The sequence below is a fragment of the Ochotona curzoniae genome, unplaced genomic scaffold (genome assembly GCF_017591425.1).
Source record: "Ochotona curzoniae isolate NIBS_2020 unplaced genomic scaffold, NIBS_Ocur_1.0 contig_883, whole genome shotgun sequence".
Classification (NCBI taxonomy): Eukaryota; Metazoa; Chordata; class Mammalia; order Lagomorpha; family Ochotonidae; genus Ochotona; species Ochotona curzoniae.
Genome location: NW_024466599.1, coordinates 23482307 through 23508502, shown reverse-complemented (window position 1 = coordinate 23508502; position 26196 = coordinate 23482307). Strand labels below are relative to the sequence as shown.

At 42.1% G+C, this 26196-nt stretch overlaps 1 protein-coding gene across 10 annotated transcripts in view; it reads right to left on the bottom strand.

Moving 5' to 3' along the window:
- LTBP1 (latent transforming growth factor beta binding protein 1) overlaps positions 1-26196 on the bottom strand; it is a 396687-nt gene that overhangs the window by 21303 nt on the left and 349188 nt on the right. For 6 of the 10 annotated variants that reach the window (XM_040993050.1, XM_040993052.1, XM_040993051.1 and 3 more), the window contains 6 exons: positions 25468-25611; positions 13432-13608; positions 12713-12799; positions 10829-10957; positions 10004-10144; positions 9003-9173 (listed from right to left, as the gene is read on the bottom strand). In XM_040993050.1, the coding sequence (XP_040848984.1) occupies positions 9003-9173; positions 10004-10144; positions 10829-10957; positions 12713-12799; positions 13432-13608; positions 25468-25611 (849 nt within the window). Of the gene's footprint in view, positions 1-9002; positions 9174-10003; positions 10145-10828; positions 10958-12712; positions 12800-13431; positions 13609-24887; positions 24894-25467; positions 25612-26196 lie in introns of all 10 variants that reach the window. The other 4 variants (XM_040993049.1, XM_040993058.1, XM_040993054.1 and 1 more) reach the window with 1 other exon arrangement.

Genomic DNA, 26196 nt, shown 5'->3' with positions numbered 1-26196 from the left:
TGTCTTCTTGGGACTGGCCTGTTGTATTAGGCATAATGGTTTCCAATGCATCCTTGCATCTGCTCAAGGCAGTGGTCCACTTTCCATGGCTGCATAGTATTCCATTGTGTATAGGTACCACATTAATCCAGCCACCAGTTGGACATCTGGATGATATTATAGATTCTGAATATTAATCCTCTACCAGTCTCATGGTGATTTAATTTTATTAAGATAAATTCCCAGGAGTGGGAGGGCAGGGCCATTTGGTGAATGTATTTTTCTACATCTGAGAAGTTGCAATGCTGTCTTCTATAATGGTTACGTGAGTTTAGATTCCATCAACAGTGGGTTGCTGCACCCTTCTCCCACATCCTCGCCAGCACCTATAGCTTTTAACTAGGATGACCTGAAATCTCATAGTGGTTTTAATTTGCATTTCCTGACACTGAACCTGAACATTTTTTCATGTGTTGGTCATTTGGATTTTATCCTTTCAGAAATGTCTGCTCATGTCCTTTGTCCACCTCTTGACAGTTTTGTGAATTCTCTATAGATCCTGGCTATTAAGCCTCGTTTAACTGCAAAGTTTGCAAATGTATTTTCAATTTCTATTAGCTGCCTCTTCGCTTCGTTGATAGTTTCCTTTGTGGTCCAGGGGCCTCACACTTCGATGTAATTTCATTTGCTTGTTTTTATTATTGCCTGAGCTTCTGGGGTCTTTTCCAAGAAGTTTTTGCTGACATCTATTTTCTGCATACTGTCTCAAATAGCTCCCCCTAGTCATCTGATAGTGACCAGTCATCGATTTAGAGCCTTGATTCCTTTAGAGTTGATTTTTAAATAAGAGGCATAAGAAAGGGATCTTGTTTCATCCGTCTATACACACAGACCCAATTTCCCCACCACCATTTGTTGATGAGACTGCTAAAAGCCTATTGGCACTCCTAAGATACTTTGGTCAAGTTGTAGGACATAAGATCAGCATACAGAAATCAACAGCCTTTGTGCACACCAACAATGCCCTGCTGAGACAGAACCTCGGAGGTCAGTCTCATTCATAACAGCTGCAAAAAATTTAAACACCCTGAGATAAATTTAATCAAGGATGGAAGGGTTCTCTATGATGAAAAAAGAAAGAAACCTAAGACACCAAGTGAGAGAGGAACCTTCCATTTTCATGGATCAATAGAATTACCATGATGGAAATGCTTGTATTACTGAAGGTAATTTACAGACTTGGTGTTTTCCCAGTCATAATACCTAGGAGAGTCTCAGATCTAGAGCAAAAAGGTGGTCAAAATCCAGAGGGAAACATAAGAGAAGCCAAATGAGCTAAAGCAATCTGCAACTTAACAAAAACACAGTGGGACAAGCATCCCCATTGCAGACTTTAAGACACACTACAGGGCAGTTTTAATCCAAACAGCCTGTTACTGGCACAGAAACAGACCTGAAGATCAAGGGAACAGTTTAGAAATTCCAGAGATGAACTCGCAGATCTACAGTCAGCTAATTTTTGAAAATAAAACTGAAATCAATCGAGGGAGAAAGGACAGTCTCTTCATCCAATCCTGGTGGGAAAATTGGATCTACATGAAAGAAAATTTGTATCTAACTTCAAACTGACCTTCTAGCAACCCTGGCAGGACTCAAATCTATTCTATACTTTGAGTGATAGCAGTGTTCTGTTATCCTTAACATCGTAAAACTTCCGTGGCTCTTCAGTTTCTTTACAAACACTTCCCTCTTCAAAGTACTCATGTTTCCACGTGGTAGAGTGGATCAAAGGTGAAAATACCAATGTTGCAGTACATGATTAGTACCAATAGGTGGCGGCCTGTGACCATTAGAAATCTCATCAAGAAATTTACTGAATTCCCAAGTTTTAGGAAGCATTCATATTCAATTCTACTTTAATTATTTAATGGACTTGTCATACGTCTACTTTAACAGCCCAACTACTGACACTAGAGGCCCCACGTGTATTGGATTCCAGCATCCAAGTATGTCTACTTTCCCTTCATTCGCAGAATAGCAGCTTTTTATTTCCATGAGCCAATGGCACCTTGAAGATAGACTAGAAGGTCTCTTTTCCAGACAATTTAAAGTGATATGCTACTTGTAATTCTGCTGCGTTCAGGGGAGCCTAAACTGCATCTTTCTCTTAAAACTCTTCACTTTGTGCTTTATGTATTCTGAGGGGGCAGTATTTAGGAAGTGCTGTGAACTCTTGGGAGACAAAGGAACTCGAGTAACACTGACGTGGTAAAACATGGATTCTGCAGCCAGGATGTCTAGATCTGATCCTGCCTCATCTTATCTAGAAAAACGACAACATTGCATATGAAAGGTGGCCTGGAGAATTATTTTTAATATTTTTTATTTTGACTTTTGAATTATGTGGTACAATTTTGCATAGGCTGCGATTCCCCACCAAACTCCCATCCCGGTGAGATTTTTCCCATTTTGTTACAATAGTGTAGTCGTTCATAAGGAATCGTAATTCCATCTGTCTTATTTAAGTGTACCCCAACATTGTTGGTACAGACAATATCAGACAGTCCAGCATCCTATTGGCTATACATACATGTCCAACAGTTTCATTGGGAATCCATCTTTCATCTGGATGCAGGGATGCATATTCCATTATACCCCCATGTCTGTATATGATAGACCCCAGTACTCCATCACCGTACATTACCGTAAGTGAGAAGCCATGGAGAATTATTTTTAAAAGATGATATCTTTAGAATCTTTACATAAAAGGGAAGGTGGTGCTATGTCATATAGTAGTCTGCCTGTGGTACCAGCATCCCAAGTTCTGGCTGCTCCCCTTCCCATCCAGCTCCCTGATTGTGGCCTGGGAAATCAGCAGAGGATGGCCCAAAGCATTGGGACCCTGCACCCACTTGGGAAGCCCAGAAGATGCTCCTGGCTTCACATGGGCCCAGCTCCAACCACTGCAGCCATTTAGGGAGTGAACCTGCAGACGGATAGTCTGTCTCTCCTCTGTAGCTCTGCCTTTTAAATGTTTTAAAAGAGTTACTGATTTTTTTTTAATCTATCTGAAAGGTAGAGCCTGATCTGCTGGTTCATTCCCTAGATGTCCTCAGTGGCTAGAGTTGGTCCAGGACCAAGCCAGGATCTCCTCCTGGGTCTCCCCCATGGTTGTCAAGGGCACAGCAATGTGGGCCATCACCTGCTCCTTTCTCAGGTTCACTCGCAGGAAGCTGGCTCACCTGTGGAGTGCGCTGGACTCAAACTGGAGCTCCAACAGGGGCTGCAGACATCAAAGAGCAGCTTGCCCTGCTAGACCATGGAGCCTGTCCCAGAATAGACATCTTCACAGAGGACAGACCCTGTGCTTTCCATACATACATAACTGACACTCAAAAGCAGCAGAAAAGTCACATTCGCATAAACTCCAGGCTAGGCCTCAAAGTTCCACTGTCTAGGATTTTTTTCCGGCATGGCCTTTCCCATCCCCAGAAAGCACCAACATGGACCACCCGGTCTCGGGCTCTGCATCACCTTGGTTTCCCCCACCGCTGGGTCATTCAGAGGCCGGCATGATCAAACGTAAGGGTCCTTACAAAGCAGCATTGCAAACGCGGGCACGATCAGAGAGTACTGTGAAAGGGGAATGAGTCAAGGGGTGGGACCAGCACAAGGAGGCTTTAGAACAGGAAGCACAGGGCCACCTCCACACACTGTCCACAGTCAGGCTGGCAGTGCCACGGGAGATCTAATTTAGCCCTGAGCAGTCCCAGAATTGCACTGAATTACACAATTTCCCCGGAGAGAATGCATCAGCCTCCACCCATTTCCCCCACAGGTGGTGCTGACCCACACATGCCATGGGGCTGCAGGGAACATGGGATGAGGAGCCTGTCCTACCTGGTCCTCCTGCTTACTCTTGGATGCAGCTGTCACACTCATAAGAATCAGTGCCCAGTTCCTAGTGGACCTGGAGCATGAAAGCTTGCTCCAGAGCCAGAGCTTTTCGCACTGATGACAGGCCCTGGGGTTTACTTGTCCAATTCCTCCAGCACTGTTTCCATGGGTAACTAACTGTTCCCCACAGCAGGGCTGTCCTTCCATGGTCTGGCAGGCATGGATTATGCAGTGCCTAGACAATGTGGTCCTTGTTCACCAACCAGGGAGCTGGGGAATGGGGCTGTGGCACAATGGCTTCAGCTACCCTGCTTGTGACACTGGCATCCCGGAACACCAGTGTCTGAGTCCTGGCTGTTCTTGCACTCTACCTCCCTGCTAATGGGGCCTGGGAAGGCAGCACGTGATAGCGTAACTACTAAGACGTCTGTCACCCAGTGGGGAGAAACAGATGGTGTTGGACTCCTGCTTTGAATGGTCCAGACGTGGTGGTTACAGCCAGCTGGGGAGTACACCACTAGGATGCAAATCTGTGTCTCCCACTCTACCTTCCAAATAAATAAATAAATATAGATCTTTTCAAAAGCACACACAATATCTAAAAGTGCAAATTTGAAAGACTCGGTGGCATAAATTGTGAGCATGCCAGCTTTAAAATTCTCACATTCTTTGAAAAATCAGTAACTACCAGAATTAAGGAAGGTTTTAAATGGACTGTGTTGAGTGGTTCACCAGCACCTTTGTGAATTCACAGCAGTGGCCTCACCTCAAGGCACACAAGCAATACAAATCTTACCCCTCATCCTGGCAGCCTGGGAACCAGATCTGCTTGGAGATGCTCCCGCAGCTAGCTGATGAGCTCAGTAATGTTTATCAAGGGGTAGTTCTAGAGCAGGCACTTTATTTTGGGCAAAATCTTGTCAGCGTGTGGATATGAATGACAGCTAGACAAATGCAAATAGGTGGTTGGCATATCTTAACATACTTGCATTTTAGCTACATTTAAAAAAAAAACAGATTTAAGACACCTCATGGCAGTAGCTGTCCCTTATCTTAAACGTGTGCTTGAAGCCCAGTAAGTATTTAAAAAGAAAGCGACTCAGTTCTCACGATGAGAAAGGTGGCAGGACTTCCATAGGAGCAGAGGCATAAGGCCCCAAGCTGCAAAGCCAGGCCACCTGGACGCAGAGACCTCACCTCTGGGTCCGGACTTCTGTTGACCAGCAACCCAGCAGCTGGAGTGATGCAGGAAAGAGCGATCTGGGCTAATCATGGGAATGCCATCTGCACACAGAACCTCGGGAACAACTGTTTACCTTCACCAAGTACCTCTCTCGGGCTTCAGAACAGGTGATCTCTAAGCCTAGTTCCAAAGCCTTTATTTTGGCAGTAGCTCCTTCTAGGCTCACAATTGCCATGTGCACCCATTGTGTGCAATGGTGGGGTTTGGTGTACTGATAGAATAGCTGCTTGGGACACCTGCATTCAGAGTTCCGGATTGCCTAGGCTCTGGATTCTTTCTAAGGGAACCCTGGGGCAGCAGGCACGCCCACCCCTGCCATCTGCAGGAGACCTAGACCGAGTACCAGGAGCCTGACTTATGCTGGGTCCAGGGGAGCTGCTGCACGCATTTAGGAAGGAAACCAGCAGATGGGAAGTTTCTCTCACCCTCACTCAAGTGAAAAAAAAGGTGGAATTTGGAGCTTCCAGAAGGTAGAAGTGGAATACACACTGAGTACCTGTTGCTTTGCCTTTTGGATCTCCCTATCACTCTGCACTGGGCCGTTTATCTGCCTCCTTCATAGTAAGCAAGCCAATGTAAGGACAGCATTTTCCTAAGTTCCCTAAACTGTTCTTAAAACTCATCAAACCCAAGGAGGCTGGAGAGGAGACCTAGATCCATCGCTGGGGAGGCAGCGGGACACAAGGCTCTGGCTTGTCGTGGGCACCTTGTATGCTTGCAATGTTGTGACACGGAGTCCTTTCACTTCTGCACGCTGATGTCTCTGCAGGTAGAGCTGTAATAACAGGATGCTCTCTGCTGCTGTGCAGAAACTGAGAAGATGCTGTGCAACTGGCATCACAAGTGTTTAGGGAGAGTGCAGAAAACCAGTGGCATGCTCCTCTGACTGCTACACACCTAACAGAATTTGGGGCAAGCACAGCAAAAGAACAGTGGCTTTCTCCAGCAGTGTTCTGGAAGCCTGGGTCCCTCACAGGTACCTCAACAGCCCAAGCAGCTGTTCTCCTAGCCCACGCCCCACTACCTGGGATGTTGCTAAATTTACATGCAGGAGGTTAAAATAATAAAAGACTGATTAGCCACCAGTGATTTCCCAACACATTGGACACTAGTTTGGAGAATTCATCATTTACTGCATGTGCGCTAGCTAGAAACAGTGTAACAATGACATTAAAAAAAATAGGTTTCAAGTTCATATGCTGAACCTTTCATCCCTACAGCATGTATTTAGGCACTGATTAAATAAATAGCATATACTTCCTGACATGCATTCGCTCACTTTTACATTTAAAAGTGTTTCCAAAACCTCAGTCGAAACCAACTGATGCAATATTCTAAAAATCCCCCTTTTTAGAAGATTTCATATTTAGAATGAAATTTCTATTTATAATGGCATGCATTAACCTAAATTTCTCCTGCTATAGAAGAATATTTGAATACCATTTAAAAAAAACACCTATCTAATCCCATTTGACTGTCAAAGTCACTGGTTTGTCAGATTCACAGGCACTAAGTGCTTAACCAACACAAGATCTGCTTACGGACAGAATAAAATATAAATGGAAGTAGACTTTACTACTACAAAGGGGTTTTCTTAACTCCGTGCAATCCATAGCCCTACTGTCAGGGTTATGAAAGAATATGTACAAAGCACCTATGCATGAATATCAGAAAGAGCCCAATCAAAATGGTCCAAGGACCTGTGAAGATTCACTGACAATGTAATAAAAATCACTCCTAAGCACAGCAAAGATGCTGAAGTTCCTTAGAAGGCAGGAAGAGGCACAGCCAACACACCCTGTCCCATCTGATATTGACAGGTGTAAGACCTGAGTTTATCCAGCGATAGAAGGGACAGAGTGAAGAGACAATCGCAGCCCTGCCAGTATGAGTACAAACATTTACAATACTTGGGGGTCGCTGTAGAGTGCATATTCAAAGTGCACACACTTTCACCCCAGCTTTGCTGGCTCTAAGAATCAAGGCGCACCTGCAGGGACATGCCTAAGATGTTCACTGCGGCCTTAAGCACAGCAGGGAGATCAGGGCGGAAGGAAGAGCAGCCTCACCAAAGCTGGCTACCCAAACCATTTGCGGCCACTTCAAAGTCACCATCTTCTGATTCTAAGACAACGCAGATTGGAAAATGCATCCTGGTACGTTAAAATGTGAATCATGGCTCATGGTCATTGCCATCAATGCTGAGATGACCCTAAATTCAGAGATGCTGAAATAATAATAATTTTAAAAAGCCAAATGTGCCATAGAATGACATGGACCAGAGTTTTAAATATCTGCTTCTTAGCAATGATTCATGTAACTACCCAGTAAAAATACGAAAGATCAGAGTAAAATTAAAACCTGTCATGATATACAGATAGCTTTAGAACACAGCTCAATCGTGGTGGGGCAGGTACACCATAGCCTGCGTTTGTTCTAATTCTTCAGAAAGACTAAATGAAGATACTTTAGAAAGTTCAGGAAAACAGTTACAATGAAAATATTAGCTTACTTCAAAACAAACATTTTGAAGTCCAGGCATGCTCACACACATTTTTCATTAACTTTTTTGAAAACTTCTCGTGTGTATCAATTTCAAGACTTTGTGCTTTACCACAAAGAACTTACCCTTTAAATTCTACTTCAGAAAAGAATTAGAAAGTGTGCTGCACAAACTGTATGAAGTTTAAAAAAAAACTTCACAGGGAAAGCTTTGCCTGGCGGCAGGCAACAGTGACACTAACCCTTCAGCTATCCTCCCTGTTCTTACAATAACCCAACCACAAGCAACTACTTCTGTGTTCCCAGTGAGCCGTGTGGGGTCAGACCACTTCCCACGCCTGCTGCAGTGGACAGGGCCAGCGCTGGATTCCAGCCACAGTCTTGACCCCAGAGTCATCCATGCTCCAACACAGGGCTACTGTCATGGCCATCTGTCACCTTCTGTACTTGCTTTCATCCTTTGTTATATATTTATTTTCTTGTGGCATTTTCACTCTGTTTTCTTTTTCTTGCAACATGGATTTCAAGTCATTTCTAAGCCACGAAAGCGAATTAAGAGACCTGAAAGACGTATCCTAGTCCCATTAGAAAGGAATTGATTAACATTAAGTTAAAGTACATCTTGTCTGAATTACCACCCTGAGAATGCATTAATGACCATTTTCATTTTAGAATCATCCATGGTTTCTCTGGCTTACTCCAACAAGTAAGCATTGTATACCAACCTCTATCAAGCACTCTTTGAAATGAGACAGATTTGAGCAGCCAGTGTAAACCTCAACAGACACCGAACAGCTGGCAAGACTGGGGTCAGCCTCCCCTCCAAAGCCAGGCCTAGAGGATAAAACTGGGAGCTTAGTCTGTCTGAGTGTTCACATTTGACTGAAGGTTTAACCCCTGATCTAAAACTTGAAAGGAGAACTTGTTCAAATACTTTTCCATTTCTTCCTGTTTCCACCCCTTCTGATTCAAACGCTTCCTTTTAAGATGACATAAAGGTTGGCCTAAAACTTTGATCTTTTACCTTCAACTGTTTCTACTTTGTCAACGACCTCTAACACCCTTTACTTTAAAAGCCATTAGAAATGAAATGGGACTGTAGAAAAAAAATGAAGTATCAGGAAATATAAATTCTAGATCTCCATGCCATGGATCACAAAGTTAGATGTGTCTCTTTCAGGAGAAATGCAATGAGAATTAATGACAGGCACTGGTTTGGAGATAAACCAGGGAACAGATGTTTGCAAAGCGCTCATCTTCCCTTCCCTACACACACGATGAACATGAAGATACTGGAGAGAAATATCAGGCTCCAGAGAAGGGGAAAGGCACCTGCTCCCAAAGGTGTCCTGCCCCGAGTGGGAACGGGATCCTGGCTCACCTGAGTCCTTCATGGGGCAGAGGGCGCACTGCATGCCCCAGGCCTCCCCGTACAAGCAGCAGCACTCCGTGTATGTTGTCTGTTTGCCCACAAGAGGCCGGCTACACACATACTCCTCGCTTAGATGCTCCCAGCACAGGTCTTGGTAGACATCGGTTTCTTCGATTTGTTCTGAAAGGGAAGGCATGGTTTCATGATGGTTCCCTGCTACTCTTGTTTCATCAACACTGTGCAAGAAGCCAGCGTGTCTCAACGCTTCCATCCTAACTTCTTTAAAAGTGATTTTGGAGTGTAAGTCTGAATCCAGCCTGGGCTTTCTTCAGGCCGCTGTCACCTCCACCCAGGTGCCATCCTATCAGCTGGAATCCTACCTGCCCATCCCCTTCCAATTAAATCCTGCCCTCTGTGGCTTCCCAGCATTATGTCAAATGCGCCCACTTCCTCGCCTGTCATCTTCATTCTCCTGTCACCTCAGGCCATTTCTTTCTTTATAAGCTTTTGGATTTGTACTTTCTCACCTGCTTCATCAGCCGTAACCCTGGACTAACAACAGTTCATCCTAGAGGCTTCAATTTCAACTTTTTCTCCGTTTTCAATGGACTTCATCCACGACCATCTCCTGATCGTGATGACGGATGATACCAAGTGGCACCCAGCTCCACGGAGAGGGCTCTTTACCACCTGTGGACCTCTACCTCCTGCCCCACTCCGTCAGGGGAGACCCCTACTCTATTTGGAAATCCTGGTTCTCTTTCCTTCAACTTAGATATTTCTCAGCTGTCTCTACAGGTTAACAGCTCTGCTCTATGCTCAGCTACTCCAGTCTGTTATTCACTTACTTACCCTGCTCAGAATGTTAAATTTCCTAAAGACTGCTAATATGCATCTCATTTATGTTCTCAGTTATTTCAAAATATCCCCAGGATCTTTAATTCTCCATTTCCATTTACTACTCTAATTTCAGTCAAAATGTGAGAGTTGCATGTCACACCCACACCTACCATTAGATTCAGTTGGTCGTATGCATCTTTTTTCTGAAGCATCCAAGACCAGTGGATGGGTACAGAAGCAATTATAGGAGCCTTCTGTATTAATACACTGGCCATCAATACAGCTGCTGGGGTCTTGACATTCATCCATATCTTAAGAGAAAAAAAAATTTTACTAAAGAAATCCAGCAATCATTTGAACCTCATACACTTAACAAACTTCATACTGCTAAATTTGGTTCAGACTCCAGAGGCTGCCACATTTTAATTAACTACCATCCTCATCCAAGAGAGAACAGCTCCGACTATAAAAATATTAAGTTGTGCTGATTAGAAAAACAAAATTGCTGCTGCTGACGAAGACATTAAATATGGAAAGAAAACATCTATGAACAGGATATGCTTAGAATTTTAAGATAAAATGCCCCTTTTAGGTACTTTAAAAATTATTTCCTTTTGCTATGGGTTTCTGCCTAGTGTATATGGTTTTCTGCTTAAGCACTGGGTCTGTGTCAGTGTTTAAAAATGACTTTCACTTGCATGGTATGAGTGCTGAAGCAGGAGGTTCCACAGACCAAAAGAACACTTCAGTCATAGCAGTGACCTGAATTATAATTCCACATTGAAGATTAACTCTTTGAAACCTGTTCAAATGGCAGGATGATTTTTTTTTTTAATTTCTCAAATCTCGTTCATGCTAGAGAACCATAAAATACTCACACATCTTTTAAACACTCGATTTAGAGGCAATGAAATTGTTTCAACAACAGGGCGTTACTTATTTTTTCCATCTGTATATTTTCATAGCACACCATCTTATATCCTCCCAAAACTTACCAAAGCACTGCAGCTTGACAGGATCGTAATAAGTTCCCTGCTTACAGTAGCACTCATAGCCAGGCTGAGTGTTCAAGCAGAAACCATTTTTGCAGATTTCTTGTCCAAAAAGTAGGCATTCATCTGCATCTGTTGGGGGGGGGGGAGGGCGAGGGAGTGGGAAACATTGAGAAAGACAAGGTAGCTTCGATCTTTCCAGGTACAAGAAGAACCTAAGCAACACTGGACTGCAAGTGAGATGTTACAGCATCATTTCAAACAATATTAAAGACACAGCAGTGTAAAATTTTTTCCAGAGAGGCCTGAGAGAGAACAAAAACATATTAGATGCAGTCTTTGTGATATTTAAGGAGTAACTGTCAAACATGATCAGAGATGGTCTATTTGCAAATAGTTTCTAAAGTATTTCATCAAATACAAGGGATGCCACTGTGGCATCAACAGCATCTTCTAAAGTCCATGGATTGTAACTTCTGGCTCATTCACTTGTTCATTCCACAGTGGCATCAGTTCTGCAGAATCTGATGGATGACTTCTTCCCTGGTGACACAGGTGAACCAATGGAAGCCCACGAGGATAAGAGGGCTGTCTGACCTCCCCAGAATTAAGAGCTTTTGTCATCACAGTTAACTTAAAGAAACTAGGAACACCAATTGTACATGCCCAAAAGATTCAATGTCTTCATTGTACAGGACTCAGTGTATGCTCTGACACAATTAGTTACTCAAATAGCATTTATTGCTTTTATTGCTATCACTAGCATCAGTGCTAGCATTTTAGAACTAATGTCGCTCAACCCTCATTTTAGAAATCAGGTCTGCACAGTTGATTTGCTCAGGGTTAAACAGATGGAAAACAGCAAGCCGAATCCAGAAGATAAGGTTGTCTGGATCGGAATCCAGCCTCTTCCAACCATTTACAGCGCTGTTAAGACAGGCTGAGGAAGAATTTATTTTTAAGCAAGAGAAAGGGTGACTTATGTTGAAATTAGGGCTCTGTTCCAAAATATGAAGTGAGACTTGACTAAATCCCTGCAAAAATATAGCGTGATACTCCTGAACTTGAAAACCATCCAACACATATCAACCAAGTAATCCTGTTATTTAATTGAACTCACTCATAGATAGATTTTCAAAACACAAATGGAACTTCAATCCAGCTACTGAGCTACTGGAAATTATTCAAACACTGGTTTTGAAAAAATGCATGGCCCTTATTTTTATAGACTGCTTTCCAGACATTTAAGCAGGTTTCAACATTAAGCTATATATTAATAAATTTACTTTGGCTACAAAAGGTCATAATATTCCAATTGTGGCAATCTCAAAACTGAGTGGTTGTTGAGGACATCTTTATACATGTGAATATTTACTAAAATCAAGAAGCTGCATTTTTTTTAGAAGTATCAATTGACATTAATGGGATATTAAACATATCTACATTTTTTTTCCTTTCCATTCCTCATACCATTGGTATCCATCCTAAAAAAAAAAAAGCTAGAATCATAGCTTGGTGATGACCATGAGACAAACATCACAGTCAAGTTTAGATGGTCATAACTTGGGAATTTCTTCTATAGCTTGAGTACATCTACTATCATAACATCTACTGAGTACAGAATTTTGTGTTATGTACTATTAACATATAACATAATTTAATCCTCTTGCTAACTCTTGAGAGGAACATATGGGAATTCCCTACATATGGCAGCCTAACCAGCACTGTATCTGAAGGCCTGGCTTCACGGGAGCCCACAGGAGCCTTCTGTCAACTGGCAGAGCCATGAGCTCAATTTCCACGGCTCCAATGACTCCTACTTCGATGAAGCACAGGCCCTACTCCCACCTGCATGTCACACACACACATTGCCAATTTGATTCTGACCTTTATAGTTGTCCCCTCCAAGGTCGTAAGAGGATTCTCCAGCAGGAACAAAACCTTTCCCTCTAGGACACATTTCTGTAAACTCGGCTGATTTTAGGAAAGACAAAAGCAGAAAACAAAACAAATTGAAAATAGAAGAAGAAAAAGAATCGACATCTTTCCCAAAAGCTTATCTTGGACCCAGTAACTTTACAGAAATCTAGACAAGTGCAACATTGTCTCTAATGACCTCTTAAATTTACTTAAAACAATTTAAATCCTTACAAATCCAGTTACATCTTATTTACCCATGTTTTACTTGATGTTGTATTGCCACTTCTGTGACGCCTGCGTTTTTAACAGTTTAGAAAGGACATGTTATGCAAAATCTTAGCATACACAAACTATCACCCACAGACCATCCAGGGTCCCTAGCAGCAAACAAGATTGATTTTCACCAAAAACCAGTATGCAACAGAATTATTTTTCTGCCAAAATATCATCTGGAAGCTGACTATAGCATGGCACAGTGTGATGAACAGAAGTTAAGTTGAACACTCTATTTTAAGGGGACATACAAGTTTGAGGCTCCAACCCTGAATGAAACTCACAGTAAGGGAACCTCAGTGCAAGTTGGGCACAGCAATAAGGCCATGATCTGGGGGTTCAATGTAATCGCTAAGACAAGAGCATATCCAGGCCACACCGGGCTGTGAATGCATGCCCTCGCTGTTTCTCACCTGTCCCCACGACGGGGCAGGGGAAGATCTCACAGTTATCTCCCCATCCGGCACCCGATGTGCAGCAACATTCTTCCTTGGTGACGTTGGGGGCCAGCACGTTATCACAGAGACTGGCATCATTGAGATTATAGTAGCATTCTTTCTTTTCTTCCCTGGGTGGATCCACGTGCAGCTCTAGACAGAGTGGAGAAAGTAAAATGCACATTGGTGGCACTCATCAGACCTGCCCAGAACACATGAGCAGACATCTGGGTGTGCCCATGGCACCTCCTGGCCACAAAACTGCTCTGTACTATAGGACTGGACTCTTCCACGTCAAGATATGGCTGCACTTGAATCCTGAATTTTGCTAGATTTCTATCACACCCCAAGGGTGTAAATCTGTCAAAACAATTTCCTTTTACGTTAACCAATTACTTTATTCTTTTGAATTTGGCTGTCAGTAGTTTCCATATCTGCTTTCTTGCCAGACATAGACCATTCTTTACTGAGCTATAACACCTACTTAAATCAATGAAAAAATGTTCCCTAATACTGGACCAGAAATCTAGGTCTAAGCCTTAAATGGTTACTGGAATCAACTATGCCCGTAATCCTTTCTGAACGGTACATAACACAAGAAAAGAACCGGGAAAATGCTATAGTAACAGGAACCTATAAAATAGCCTTTCATCACCGAAAAACTAAGTTGTTTAAAATGTGTGACTTTGGATGAAAAAAAAAATCAGAGCCAGCTATGTACTGGGGTAGAATTTCAAGCCATGGAACTAGTCCCAGTTCAGGTATGTGCAGAAGGAAATACATTCTAACGACTCAGTTCAGCACCCTGTGAGAAAACACAGGTGGCATTAACAAGTACAATGAGAAGAGAGCCCACCTGCTTTGAGATGATGATGAAAGCCATTGAACTCAATCAGATTGGAAGTCCTGAAACAAGTATGTGCCTTTTAAAGAAACACAGTGCTGTGTGACTACAGAAGAAAAATGGTCTAATCCTTTCTCTACCACCTGCTGTGAGTTTAGAGGACTGTAGTGATTCAGTTACACACATTGATAGCTCTTTGTTTTATATTCTATCAAATAACAAGGTTACTATTGCCATCAGAATTACTTGCATTAATCCTAAGGAAAACTCATCTTTAGAACGCAACAGCTTCTGGATACTAACACCCAAAGAACCCAGGGAGCCCAGGGGAAAAATGTCAGACTTCAGTGTGAACAGTGTCAACACCAGATAGCCTACTTCTCAAGTCAGGAATATTGACCGAGACATTTTCATAAACAGCTTTCTATATATTGATTTTGGCAAGGCCTACTTAACTAGGGAGACTTGACAGATATATGAAACAGTAAAAATCGTTTTAAAAATACATTTACAAATGCTACCAGAAAAGCTACTGCCCTTCTTTCCTCTTAATGACACTAAAAAACAAAATAGAGAACAGGCCTGTGAAGTGTAACTATGCATTTTTATGTATAGCCTGTGTATCTGCACATGTGATGTATAACACACACACACACACACACACTTTGGAACACAGAGTATCAGTGAAAATATATGCCTCACACATTTTGTTCTGGACAGATCCCGGCTCATTTTGTCTGTGACAAATTTCAACTTAGCCTGTAAGTTACTGTTAGTAGCTGATGACAAATTCAAAATTAGAAGTATCCAGGGGAAAAAACGCTGATTTCTGTGCTGCAGTTTACAAGGTGATTTTGAATGATTTTTCTCATGCATGAAATGCAGTCATACTTGCCCCCACCTTCTCTGGCCCAATCAACTTCAGCTATGCAGAGGATGATCCTTGCTCTGCCTAGTCCAGTGGGAGAGATTTGAGGTGCTGCAAGATCATCTTAAACATTGCATTATTTGAGAAAGCTAAGGCTACATATTTTAAATCAGTAAGTCAATCATGACTCTTATAGAAAATTCTATAAATGCCCTACAAAATTGTTCACGAATTGTCAGCTTCTTCTTAATTCTGCTCAATTATTTTATTCAGTTGGCCTAAAAATTTACCTACATTTGGATGTATTTTAAAAATACAAATCAAGGGCCAGGCGCGATAGTGTAGCTGCTAAAGTCCTCACCTTGAACACGCCGGGATCCCGTATGGGTGCTGGTTCTAATCCCGGCAGCTCCACTTCCCATCCAGCTCCCTGCCTGTGGCCTGGAAAAGCAGTGGAGGACGGCCCAAAGCCTTGGGACCCTGCACCCACATGGGAGACCTGGAGGAAGTTCCTGGCTCCTGGCTTTAGATCGACTCATTTCCAGCCATTGTGGCTCACTTGGGGAGTGAATCATTGGATGGAAGATCTTCTCTGTCTCTCCTCCTCTCTGTATATCTGCCTTTACAATAAAAAAATCTTTAAAATAATACGAATCAAGAAAGCAAATCAGGTTTACTTTGTGCTAAAAGAAGGATCACTAATTTTTTCTTCATTAAAAAGTTATACATTTGTCATGCTGTTTATTACAAAATGGAATGCTAGATAGTTGGCCTCAGTGAAGATTGTCAGTCACAGATAATCAGAAACCACAGGTTTCTACCTTGAAACCTGTCAAGACACCACACACACACAAACACACACAGTCTGAGGCTCTCTGATCCAAACTCACATCATGCAAAGTGAAAAATAAGATTATCTTTGCTTTTAATTGAGTTACTTAGGTTTTACATTGGTTGCTAAAAGGTATGCTCTGAATTTCTAAGTCATCTGAAAGCTCAACGTTTACACAGATGAAATGGAGGGTTAGGCAGGCTCTCACCATTGTCTGAGAAAAGATGTGAATTCTTTCCACAAAACTGGCCCCTAAAGGTCATTCTAGGAAAAACGACAACATTCTCTCCCTATCCTTAAAATAGTGATCCTCCTTAAGCTTTTTATGCACTGGAGTAAAACTCTGATCAACAAAGGTAAACAGCTGGACGCACAGATGAATGGGAAACTGATCCTAATTTCTTGCAAGACTCTGAGTTGAAGTCACTGCTGCAAGGGATTGAAGGTTCCCATGGGAAAATAATGTTGAAAGACCAAGCCAGAGGTGACAGAAAGTGCCATGCACTTTCCTTTTCCCCCAGAAGTTTTATGAGGAAGGTCAGCCACACTCAGGGCACAAACTTTACGACACATATCGCTCCTCTGCCCATGTTGCCAGGTCTGAAGGAACCTTCACAGGTACAACTCTGAGTTCACGGGGGCAGGAGGCTGAGCATCCTCACTCCAGAGAAGACAACAGGTGGGTTTCCTGTCCGGTGTCCATTGCTTTCCCCTATCCCCCTGTGTAGGACACAGCATCCCAGCTGGTATGATTTGTTCTATCTTGTCGTCCCTTCCCCCTCCCTCTTTTTTCCATTTGAGATATTGAGCATAGCTGACAGTTATGGCAGTTGTGTGTGTATGTGGGGGGTGGGTGGGGAAGGGGTTCCACATACAGTGCTACCCCAAACAGTTTATGGGGGAAAAAGTTGATATTGTGGCACAGTAGGTTAAGCCACTGCATGTGGTGTTAGCATCCCACATTAGAGCACTGGTTCAAGCCCCAGCTGCTTCCATTTTGATCCAGTTCCTTGCTAATGCACCTGGAAGACAGTGAAGGAGTCCAAATAGTTAGGCCCCTCCCACCCCTGTGCAGACTGGGATGGGGTTTCTGGCTCCTGGCATTGGCCTGGCCCAGCCCTGGTGGTGACTGCCATTTGATGAGTAAACCAGAGGATGGAAGATTCTTGTTCTCTCTACCCTCCTCATCTTTATTTCTTCCCTCACCATGCTTTTTAAATAAGTGGCATGCCTCTCCTTGCCATTCTTTTTAGACCAGCTTGTGGGGGCTGGCATTGTGATATATCTGATAAAGCCACATTTGCAATGCTGTCATCCCATATGGGCACCGGTTCATGCCCACTATTCCACTTCCAGTCCAGCTGCCTTTTAATGGCACAAGAAATGCAGAAGGTAGCCAAAGTGCCTAGGCCCCTCCGTTTACATGGGAGACCTGGAAGAGCTAGCTTTGCCTTGGTCCACTCCCAGCAGTTGTGGCCATCTAGGAAATGAACAATGGACAAAGAGTTCTCTCTCTCTCTCTCCCTGACTCAATCTTTTTTATAAATAGAAAATTTATGAAAATAGGATGAAAGTTTTCTTTTTCACAAAAATTTAAACTCATGCACAGCATTTTCGTAGTTTCTTAAAGACACCCACAAAGATTTACTTAGCTTTTGTTCTAGGTCTCCCTCTAGAACTTGGAAAATGAGATTTTGGTTTTTTTAAAAAGGAGGAGGAAGCCGCCATCAGTGAGTTTCAGGAAATAAGCACTGGTAATGGGGGTGGGCTGGCTCTGTTCTCCCCTAGATGCAGGCTACATTGCCCTGGTAGAAGTCTGGAAAGTGGAGCTCTGGAGTAAAAACCTTAAAAGATAACGCCTCCATATCATTTCTGTTCTTATAGAGGTGGGTCAGGTAAGGAGTCAAGCCAGCAAGTGACCATGAACTGTCCACAGAGGCTAAGCTAAACAACAGGGAGAAGAAGGCTGAAGAAGTGATACCTTAACCAAGCTTCAGATAGGTCAGTGTTTTATAAAAAGTTAGCAAAGTACAAGGTAGGTAATAAAATGCATGGAACACAACAGTATTAAGTCTGTGTATGCAGAGCAGCACGGAGTGAAGTGACAGGTGGTCTGTAAAAAAGGGCAAAAAAGAGCAGACCCCAGCACACGTCAGGAGGCCTGACTATGGGCAGAGGACGGGCAGCAGGGCATCCACAGATGCCCTGTGACTGGACTGAGGGGATATTCCTGACTTCAGTGCTGGAGTTCACTGCACTGTCATTCTTGGTAAGGAGCTAAGAACCTTCATTTGAAAGACATCTTGCAAAAATTTGCCAGAAGGACTGCTTTTTTTTGTTTATTTCTCATGAAGAACTTTGAAGGGAAAAAGGGAGTAAGGGATGGGAACAGGTTGGAGAGAAAGAGGGAAGAGAAAGAAGGAAAATGGGTGGAAATAGGAGAGAGGGGGTGCTTGGAAGGAAAATCAGGCGCTGCTGAGCAAGAAAAATGTGAGAAGCACAGCTGAGCAGAGTGAGCACAAGAAATCCTGTGAGGAATGGAAGGATGACTGGGCCTCCAGAGAAGACGATGTGAATGACACCCAGAACACACCTCAGCAAACACAGGGAAACGGACAAAGCAGTCCTTCAGGTCTAATTTATAGCCAATTCCACGATCCAGATGGCATGTCTAACACACAACAGCCTGGTGTATCCTGGGCTATTCAGAACCTCAGATGGTTTTTATATATGTAATTTGCTTCTGTTAATTTGACAGACTGATACTGCATTGCAATACAGGTATCTCTGTATCCGAAATTCGGATAACATGTTTAGCACACACAGCAAGCAGAATGTTTTATAAAACATTCACCTCTTGGTAATAAGTTCTTCTGTCATCTTTGGATGTAGGAAGAAATCTGTTCTTTCTGAAAACAAATGAACACGTTTTCCCTATCCTCCTTACATTTATGCTACAGATCCACTACAAACACACAAGACCACCTCAGGAGCACTACATCATTTTACAATGTTTGCATTCTAAATACTTTGGTCTCAATTTTCCCCACTAAAGGTATTTATTTTATTCAAACTATTTTTTAAAAAATAATTTTTCTATGTTAACTTATTTTACAGGTTAACTAAACATTAAAAAAAAATTATTTTTGCCAAGTACAATGGTTGACTGATGTTATACATGGTTTCCTGCCTGCAGGAAAAATGCATTCATGCCCCAAACGCGGAGTGAGCCTCTGTAGGACGAGGGCAAGTCACTTGAGCTACAAGGATGCACTGCACAGCAGGTGCCCTGACGGTGGAGAAGGGCTCCTGCTTCTTTTTTGCTTCTCGTGTAATTCAGCCATAGCAAGCATGGAACTGTTTCCTACACAGAGGTGTGAACAGACATTATCTCACTTCACCACATCCCACTCTATATCTCTGATAAAACTTTGCCTGCACAGTGTGCTAGGTGAGAATCCCTAACTTGGGCTATCGGAAGGACACAGCTTCAAAACTGGAAAGGCAGTTTCACTCAGTGGCTGCTGAGTATCTACTGTGAGTCACGTTCTGCACAAAGCAGGGAGCTGGGTCACAGAACTCAAGGAGGAAGCAGACTGAGATTGTTACAACATTGCAAAGAACCAAACACTGAGAGCGGAGAGGCAGAAGCTGGCAGCTCCAAATGTGGGGTTTTGAGAAGAGTTGAACAAACTTCACAAAGCTTGGGGATGATTTCAGGGTAGAATGTTTCCAAGGAGGAGCACAGAGGCAGAAGAGTGAGGAGCAAGCATGACTCCCAGGGGGCAGTGAGCAGGGGGCTCAGTCCTGAATAGAGTATGAGTGTTAGCGATGAAGCTAAAAATATGGGGCACATTATGAGCTCGGTGGAAGGGAATCTGGGAAAATAAAATTCAAACATGTTTACTCCAGTGCAAAATTTTCGAGATCTCTGCATGAGAGTTTTTTTTTAACAAATGCATTTTATGAAAAACCATGCCTTGATCTCCAAATTTTATTACACTGAATAACCTTGCGCTTTGATTTCATCTCTTTTACATGAACTCTCTAATACCCCTCTTTATATAAAGGGGTCTGGTTACTAATGGATTTGGACTTTGTTCTAGTGTCAATGAAAAATAGTTGAAAGATTGAAGAAAAACCAGATCTATGTTGCGAAAACAAACTCTAGGTGCAACGTAGAGTGGGAACGAAGGGAGAGGTGATGGAGTCAAGTCGGGAGGTTACTCGTAAGAACTGGCCTGGGGTCACAGCAATTGGAGTGAGATTTGAAGGGCATTTGAGAGGTAGCACCTGGATCATGTTCTGAGAGCTTGGGTGACCTGCTGGTGTGGAACGGAAGATGGCTTCAGGATGTCCAGAACTGATAATCTGCTGATTAATGAGTAACTAATTTGGTTGTGGATACTTGTCAGAGATGTTTATACAATACACTGAGAAAGGTCCAGTGTAGCTGGAAATATGGGCCTGGCATTCAGGAAACAGGTGGCAGAAAACTTAATGTCACAGGCAAGACCATATGAATTGACTCGGGTGTGGCTAAAGTATTTCAGGAGAATACAGAATGAGACAGAAGGCTAAGAGAGCAACTCCATGGGACAATTATTTAACAAATGTTCAAGAACAGCCTATCCCTGAAAGAGAAAGTGGGACCAAGAAGTAGAGGATAAGGGCAGAGCACTGCCTCCAATCAATCACAGGGAGGAAAGGGGAAGGGATTTGTTGGTGCAAAGCTCAGTGTCACCTTTCTGAAGGGGGAAATAATGGCTTTTGCACAAAGCAGCTGCCTCCCAGGAGGTCCAGGGGTCTGAATGCTGGGCACTGAAGGTCCATAGGGGCCAGGCCCGTCAAGGTATCAGGAGCATGGATCTCCCTCCCCGGCATCCAGAGGACAACGTGGCCATGGGTGGTGTTAGGCATTTTCTTTTTGGCACATTTCTGTGGTTTGGTGATTTTTTATGATAAATGTATATTTTAACAAAAAAAAAGTGAAAGGTAGTTTGTTTTTTATTGTTGTTTGTTTGTTTTTTTTAAGAAAAATTTGCCCTTGAGTCCTCAGTTGTGTGAATGGGAAGATCTCTGCCTTGGAGCACTGTTCCAGTTCTGCCATGCGTAGCTGTGGGTCTTTAGCTCTCTAAGCCTTGGTCTTTACCTATAAGTAAAAGAGCTAGGTTGGAAAATTGCTAAGGTGGTTTCATAATGTACAACTCTAGCATTCAGCTTAGCATAGATAAGTGCCTAAGTTTATCATGAAAAACCCGATGAAGTCTTTTAATCAACCGGGCTGGTTATTTGGATTATAATTGTTCATTTTATATAACAATCTGTGTGCCTTATCATTTCTATTTTCTTACAGAACAATGACATCAATTAGATATTTTCATTATATTCTTTTAATTTTACTTTGTTTTATGAGTAAGATTCAGGTCCTTCCACAATCCCCACTGCACGCCAATCAAGAAGAGAACAGTATTTTGTGGGTAAGATTTGAAGGCTGCAGTTGCGAAGACTAAATATGTACTGCTTCCTTTAGTGTGCCCAAAGTTTTTACTGAGCAATTATCACAGGCACTAAGGAAATAAAAGTGTAAGACTATAGTTCAAATCCATACCCTCTTAAATGTGATGTGTGGCCCGGTTTGGACATTTTTTAGTTATCTCTCTCTCAGATGCTTTATGCAATCTACAGGAATGTAAATTAATGGCCATAGGCTCAGGCAGTGAAAGCATTAGATTAGAACTTTAAAAAAGGGCAAATTAATAGTTTAGAAATAAAAAGTCTACAGAAAAAATGGTCTACAGACCAGCTGGGATAGCACCCTGCTGGAAGCATACCTGTCTGCCAGGAAGCGTCCTCACAAGTTCTCTGACAATGCCAGGGAGCAAACCTATTAATTCATGGGACAAGCACTTGCTGACTTGGTCAAATCAGTTACTGGACATCTCCCTGGACACAGACCTGAAATCCCATTGCTTACCAAGTTCCGTCAATCAGATTTTGTACTCAGAATGTGGATTGTCCTGTGAAAATGGTATAGCTGAGAACAACTTATGGTCTATGTTGCAAGTTTATTCTCCTAGTAACTTTTCAAGCCAGGATGAAGCTCTAAGCTGTTATGATGACATCAACTCTACAATTAGATTAATTTGAGTCTTAACACTTTCATGTAAATCTAACAAAATCTATGTATTCTAAGAGCAAATTCTTTGAAATGGGAAAAGATACAAGCTGGTTTAACTGATCTCTATTTAACCAACTGGTTTGGGTTAAGTCATGTTCTCTTTACCTCTAGAGAAAATCCTGGTTGATGCCCATGGCAGGGAGCCATTCCAGGGAGCCAGCTATTCCTGGGTGGGTCCACATACTTTGCTCCTGAAAGTTGAGCAGCATGCCAACCAAAACTCAGTGATATTTATTCTCAAACATTCTGTGCTAGTGTATTTATTATTGCACTTAATTGAACTCATCTAACTCGTATGCACACTAATAAATATGAATGTGTGTCTAGGAGCTGTTTATAGAGCAAGATAAAAACTTCAAAAAGCCTAACATTGGTTTAGTAAAAAGAATACGACTGAATTAATTGTGAGTGAGAAACCATACTTACTGGGCAATCTGAAGAAAGATTTTTGCCATCAGTTGCTTTATAAAGGCCTTTATATTTCTACTTTCTTTAGTCATATTGATAACATGTAATAGTTAATAGATGAGCTTTATAGGAGACCAGCACCCCAGAATAGTTAGAGTTGTGTCTCTACTCAGAGAAAGTCCTTGGTCCTTTTTCAGAGAGGTAAATGAATGTACAATTTAATATTTTAACTTTAACATGAAATATTTTAAGGATGTGCTATCTATGACTTCTGATTTTAAGTCACCTTCTCCAAATGACTGATCATCCCTGGCTCTGATTAATTCAGCCAGAAGGTTTTCACTGCAGTTTTTACAGCTAAAATCTCTCAGGACATTGCTAGAGAGCTGCCTAAGACTCCATAAGATCAATCAACATTTGCCAACGGCTGCACAGATTGCAGCAGTGAGAAGTCAAAACTGCAAGGATTATACAAGTTAATGAGTTCAGCTAGTTACTGGCTGGGTCAGATCACTGTGAAACCAACCAAGGGAAACTTGGGCAGGTCAGGTATGACAGCACCTCCCCAAATTCATGGAAAAACAGAATTCAAAGATAAGATCGAGTACACAAATTCTGAGATCCATGACTTTTTTCCTAACGCCCATTTTCTACAAACTTTCTGAAGTACCTTCACATTTAGCAGAAGCCAGAGAACTATGGGGAAAATACTCATAAATCTAGAAGTTTATGGATTAGCTATCTTAAGGTGTATGAGAAAGTATATGTTCCTTCATAGTTGAGCATTTTGGCAGTATTAAAAATGCTGTTCTTTCTACAGGCAGAATAAGAGTTTTAGGAACTCTTGACTACAAAAGCATCCTAGAAAAAAACACAGGGACTGAGACAAGAAGAAGGCAACACAGGTTATACAAAATCGGGCAATGCATGTGATGAGGCATAAGACCTAGAAGGAGTTTCCAGAATGAACTCCAAAGCAGTACAGTGAACTTCATACAATGAACTTAGTCAAGTTCACCAACAATGGATCAAATTATCTCATGACCTTACTTAGGTATTAGTGATATCTAAAACAGGAATGAGCAGACTTTAAGATCCCAAACATAGATCTGAAACAAAACTATGTGTACTAGCTAGATAAACATATTAGAAAAGATTTACTTATTTGAAAGAGAAACAGATACACGTTGATCTCCCATTCACTGATTCATTCCCCAAATGCCTGCAGCCAAGTCTTGGTCAGGAGCTCCGGCCAGCCAGGTACGTATGCCATCATTTACTGTCTTGCAAGGGCATAGCCAAGAAGCTGGCTGAAAATACAGAGTGGCAGGAACTCGAACAATGGACTCCAGTCAGCAAAGGATGAAAAATAGAAGTAGTCTGTCTTTATGTCTGGGATATTTTTTCTTGTATGTTTCCATTAACAAATGACTTACACTTATGATTTCATTTAAAATTTCTACAACTCTGAGCTAAAGGTAAGAACCCAAAACTCCAACACTGAGATACCCAAGAGTAGATCAATAGGAATTGGTGAACAGACCAGACATCTGATTCTTCAATTCAAAATGTTACAGAATGTTTGGCAAATAAAGCTAAAAATTTTCCATGAAGTCTAAAGATTATCTTTTTATACAATCTTTCCTGATTTGGAAAATAAAGTGAACAAGTAAATTTTCCATGAGGTCTACTGATTACCTTTTTATACAATCTCATCTTCCCTTTCTGAGTATGAAAGCTAGAAAGCCTTGGGCTTTTCCCTTCCCCCTTAACACCATATTATACACATTTACTTTTAGTATGCTTGCCTAATCTTCATATAGACCACTTAATGACCATATATTTTATGATACATAAATCAATTCACAACACTATGGGTGAGATGCTATTTTATCAAAACCAAAAAAAGACAAACAAAATGAGACAGTAGCAGGAGAGGCCAAGTCACCGAGCATCAGGTTTGGTTCTGTTGCATTTTGTCACTTTCGCACAATGAAGGTGGAAACCATTTTCCTTATGAGCAACGCCATTTCCCCATCTTGGACAATGGTTTTGAATAACTGCTCATTTAGTTCTGTACTCCCTGCCTTTCTCATTTAAGGATTTTTTTTTTACATTTTATTCCCTATGACTTACAAAGACAGTTATTTTACCAGATTAAATGTACCCTGTAGAGGAAAAATGCCAGGTACCATAGGGGCATGTGTAAAGTTTACTAGGTAAAAAAAAAAAATGCCTAGGTGACATTTAAGTTGGCTGTCAAAGGACAATTTGGTCTTTTCTTTCCTAAAATTATAACCAAGTTCTAGCCCCATGCACACAAACCAAATGGGAAGATCTGGAAGTGGAGCACTTTGTCTGGAATACTGTCAGCTCTCCAGTTTGTGTGGTGACAGCACGGCCTAAAAAAATTTTTACACAAATGCAAGCACAGCCACTCTCTGGCCAAAATCTGGAAAAACACCTTAAGAATTCCAAGTGGAAGTCTTTGTAGATCCTGAGAGGCCTATATGTTGTTTTTAATTTAGAGAAGTGTCAAGATAACATTTCTCCAAGGGCCAGGAAAGGAGGATTATGCAATGTAATGAGATGATGTAGTTTTAAACCCTGAGCTGATACCATCAGAACCCAAAGCAGTTCTTAACAGTCTCCTCATTGTAGAGGCTTCACCCTGCCTGGTGTCTCTGTGTTAGAAAAACACTAGAAGCCACTTAGTCCAAACAATTATCACCTGCATCCTAAAAACACTGAAAAGGCAGTTGTGGCAAGACATCTGGCTGTTTCTCCCCTCATTCCCACAGTGTTCGGTCCACACCTGGTGGGCACAGTCCTGGGAGCAGCCCTCCATCCCCCACACAATGCCCCTGGGGCCAACTTACCTTCGGAGGCCCGTCTGCGGCACTGCCCAGTCATGGGGCTGTATTCCTGGTTTTCATCAGCGCACACGCACAGGAAGGACCCTTCCACATTCTCACAGAAGGCTTCACCACACACACCACTGAGCAGCTCACATTCGTTCACATCTGGAAAAAGGAGCACAGATCAAGTGAACTGCATGCCTCATTCTTGTCAGCTCTGTTTTATCAGCCATGCCCAGGCTAGGAGTGCCTGCTCCAAGTCATTTGCTCCCTAGTGGGCTATAACACCCCTCTGTTCTTTTAGGGAAGGCTCTATGGAAGGACCCTGAAAATACAAGGCAAAGGAATGAAATCTCACTCCCAGTGTTAAGAAACATCCTAAAATTGTACTACATGCACGGTATGTACTCCTTAACCATCTACCTACATCTTTCCTAATTTTGAACATAACAAAATCTTAAATGCTCCAACACTAACTCATGTCTTAATCCCGTAACAGTCGAAAGCACTGGCATTTCATCTACTGCAGAATTTTAAGTGCATTAAAAGAAATTTTAAAAACCTACCTCAGTATCTGAAAATAATCCTCTAGAAGCCCAAGTGTACATAAAATCAAACAATTTTGGTTGTATATGTTTTAAGAAATAAAGGAAAATCATTGGAAAAAGTGTCATCAGGCTACATTAATCATTCATGCCAACCAAAGTGGCCCAGTAACAAATCACTAACGTCACTCTACCTTTCCAAATT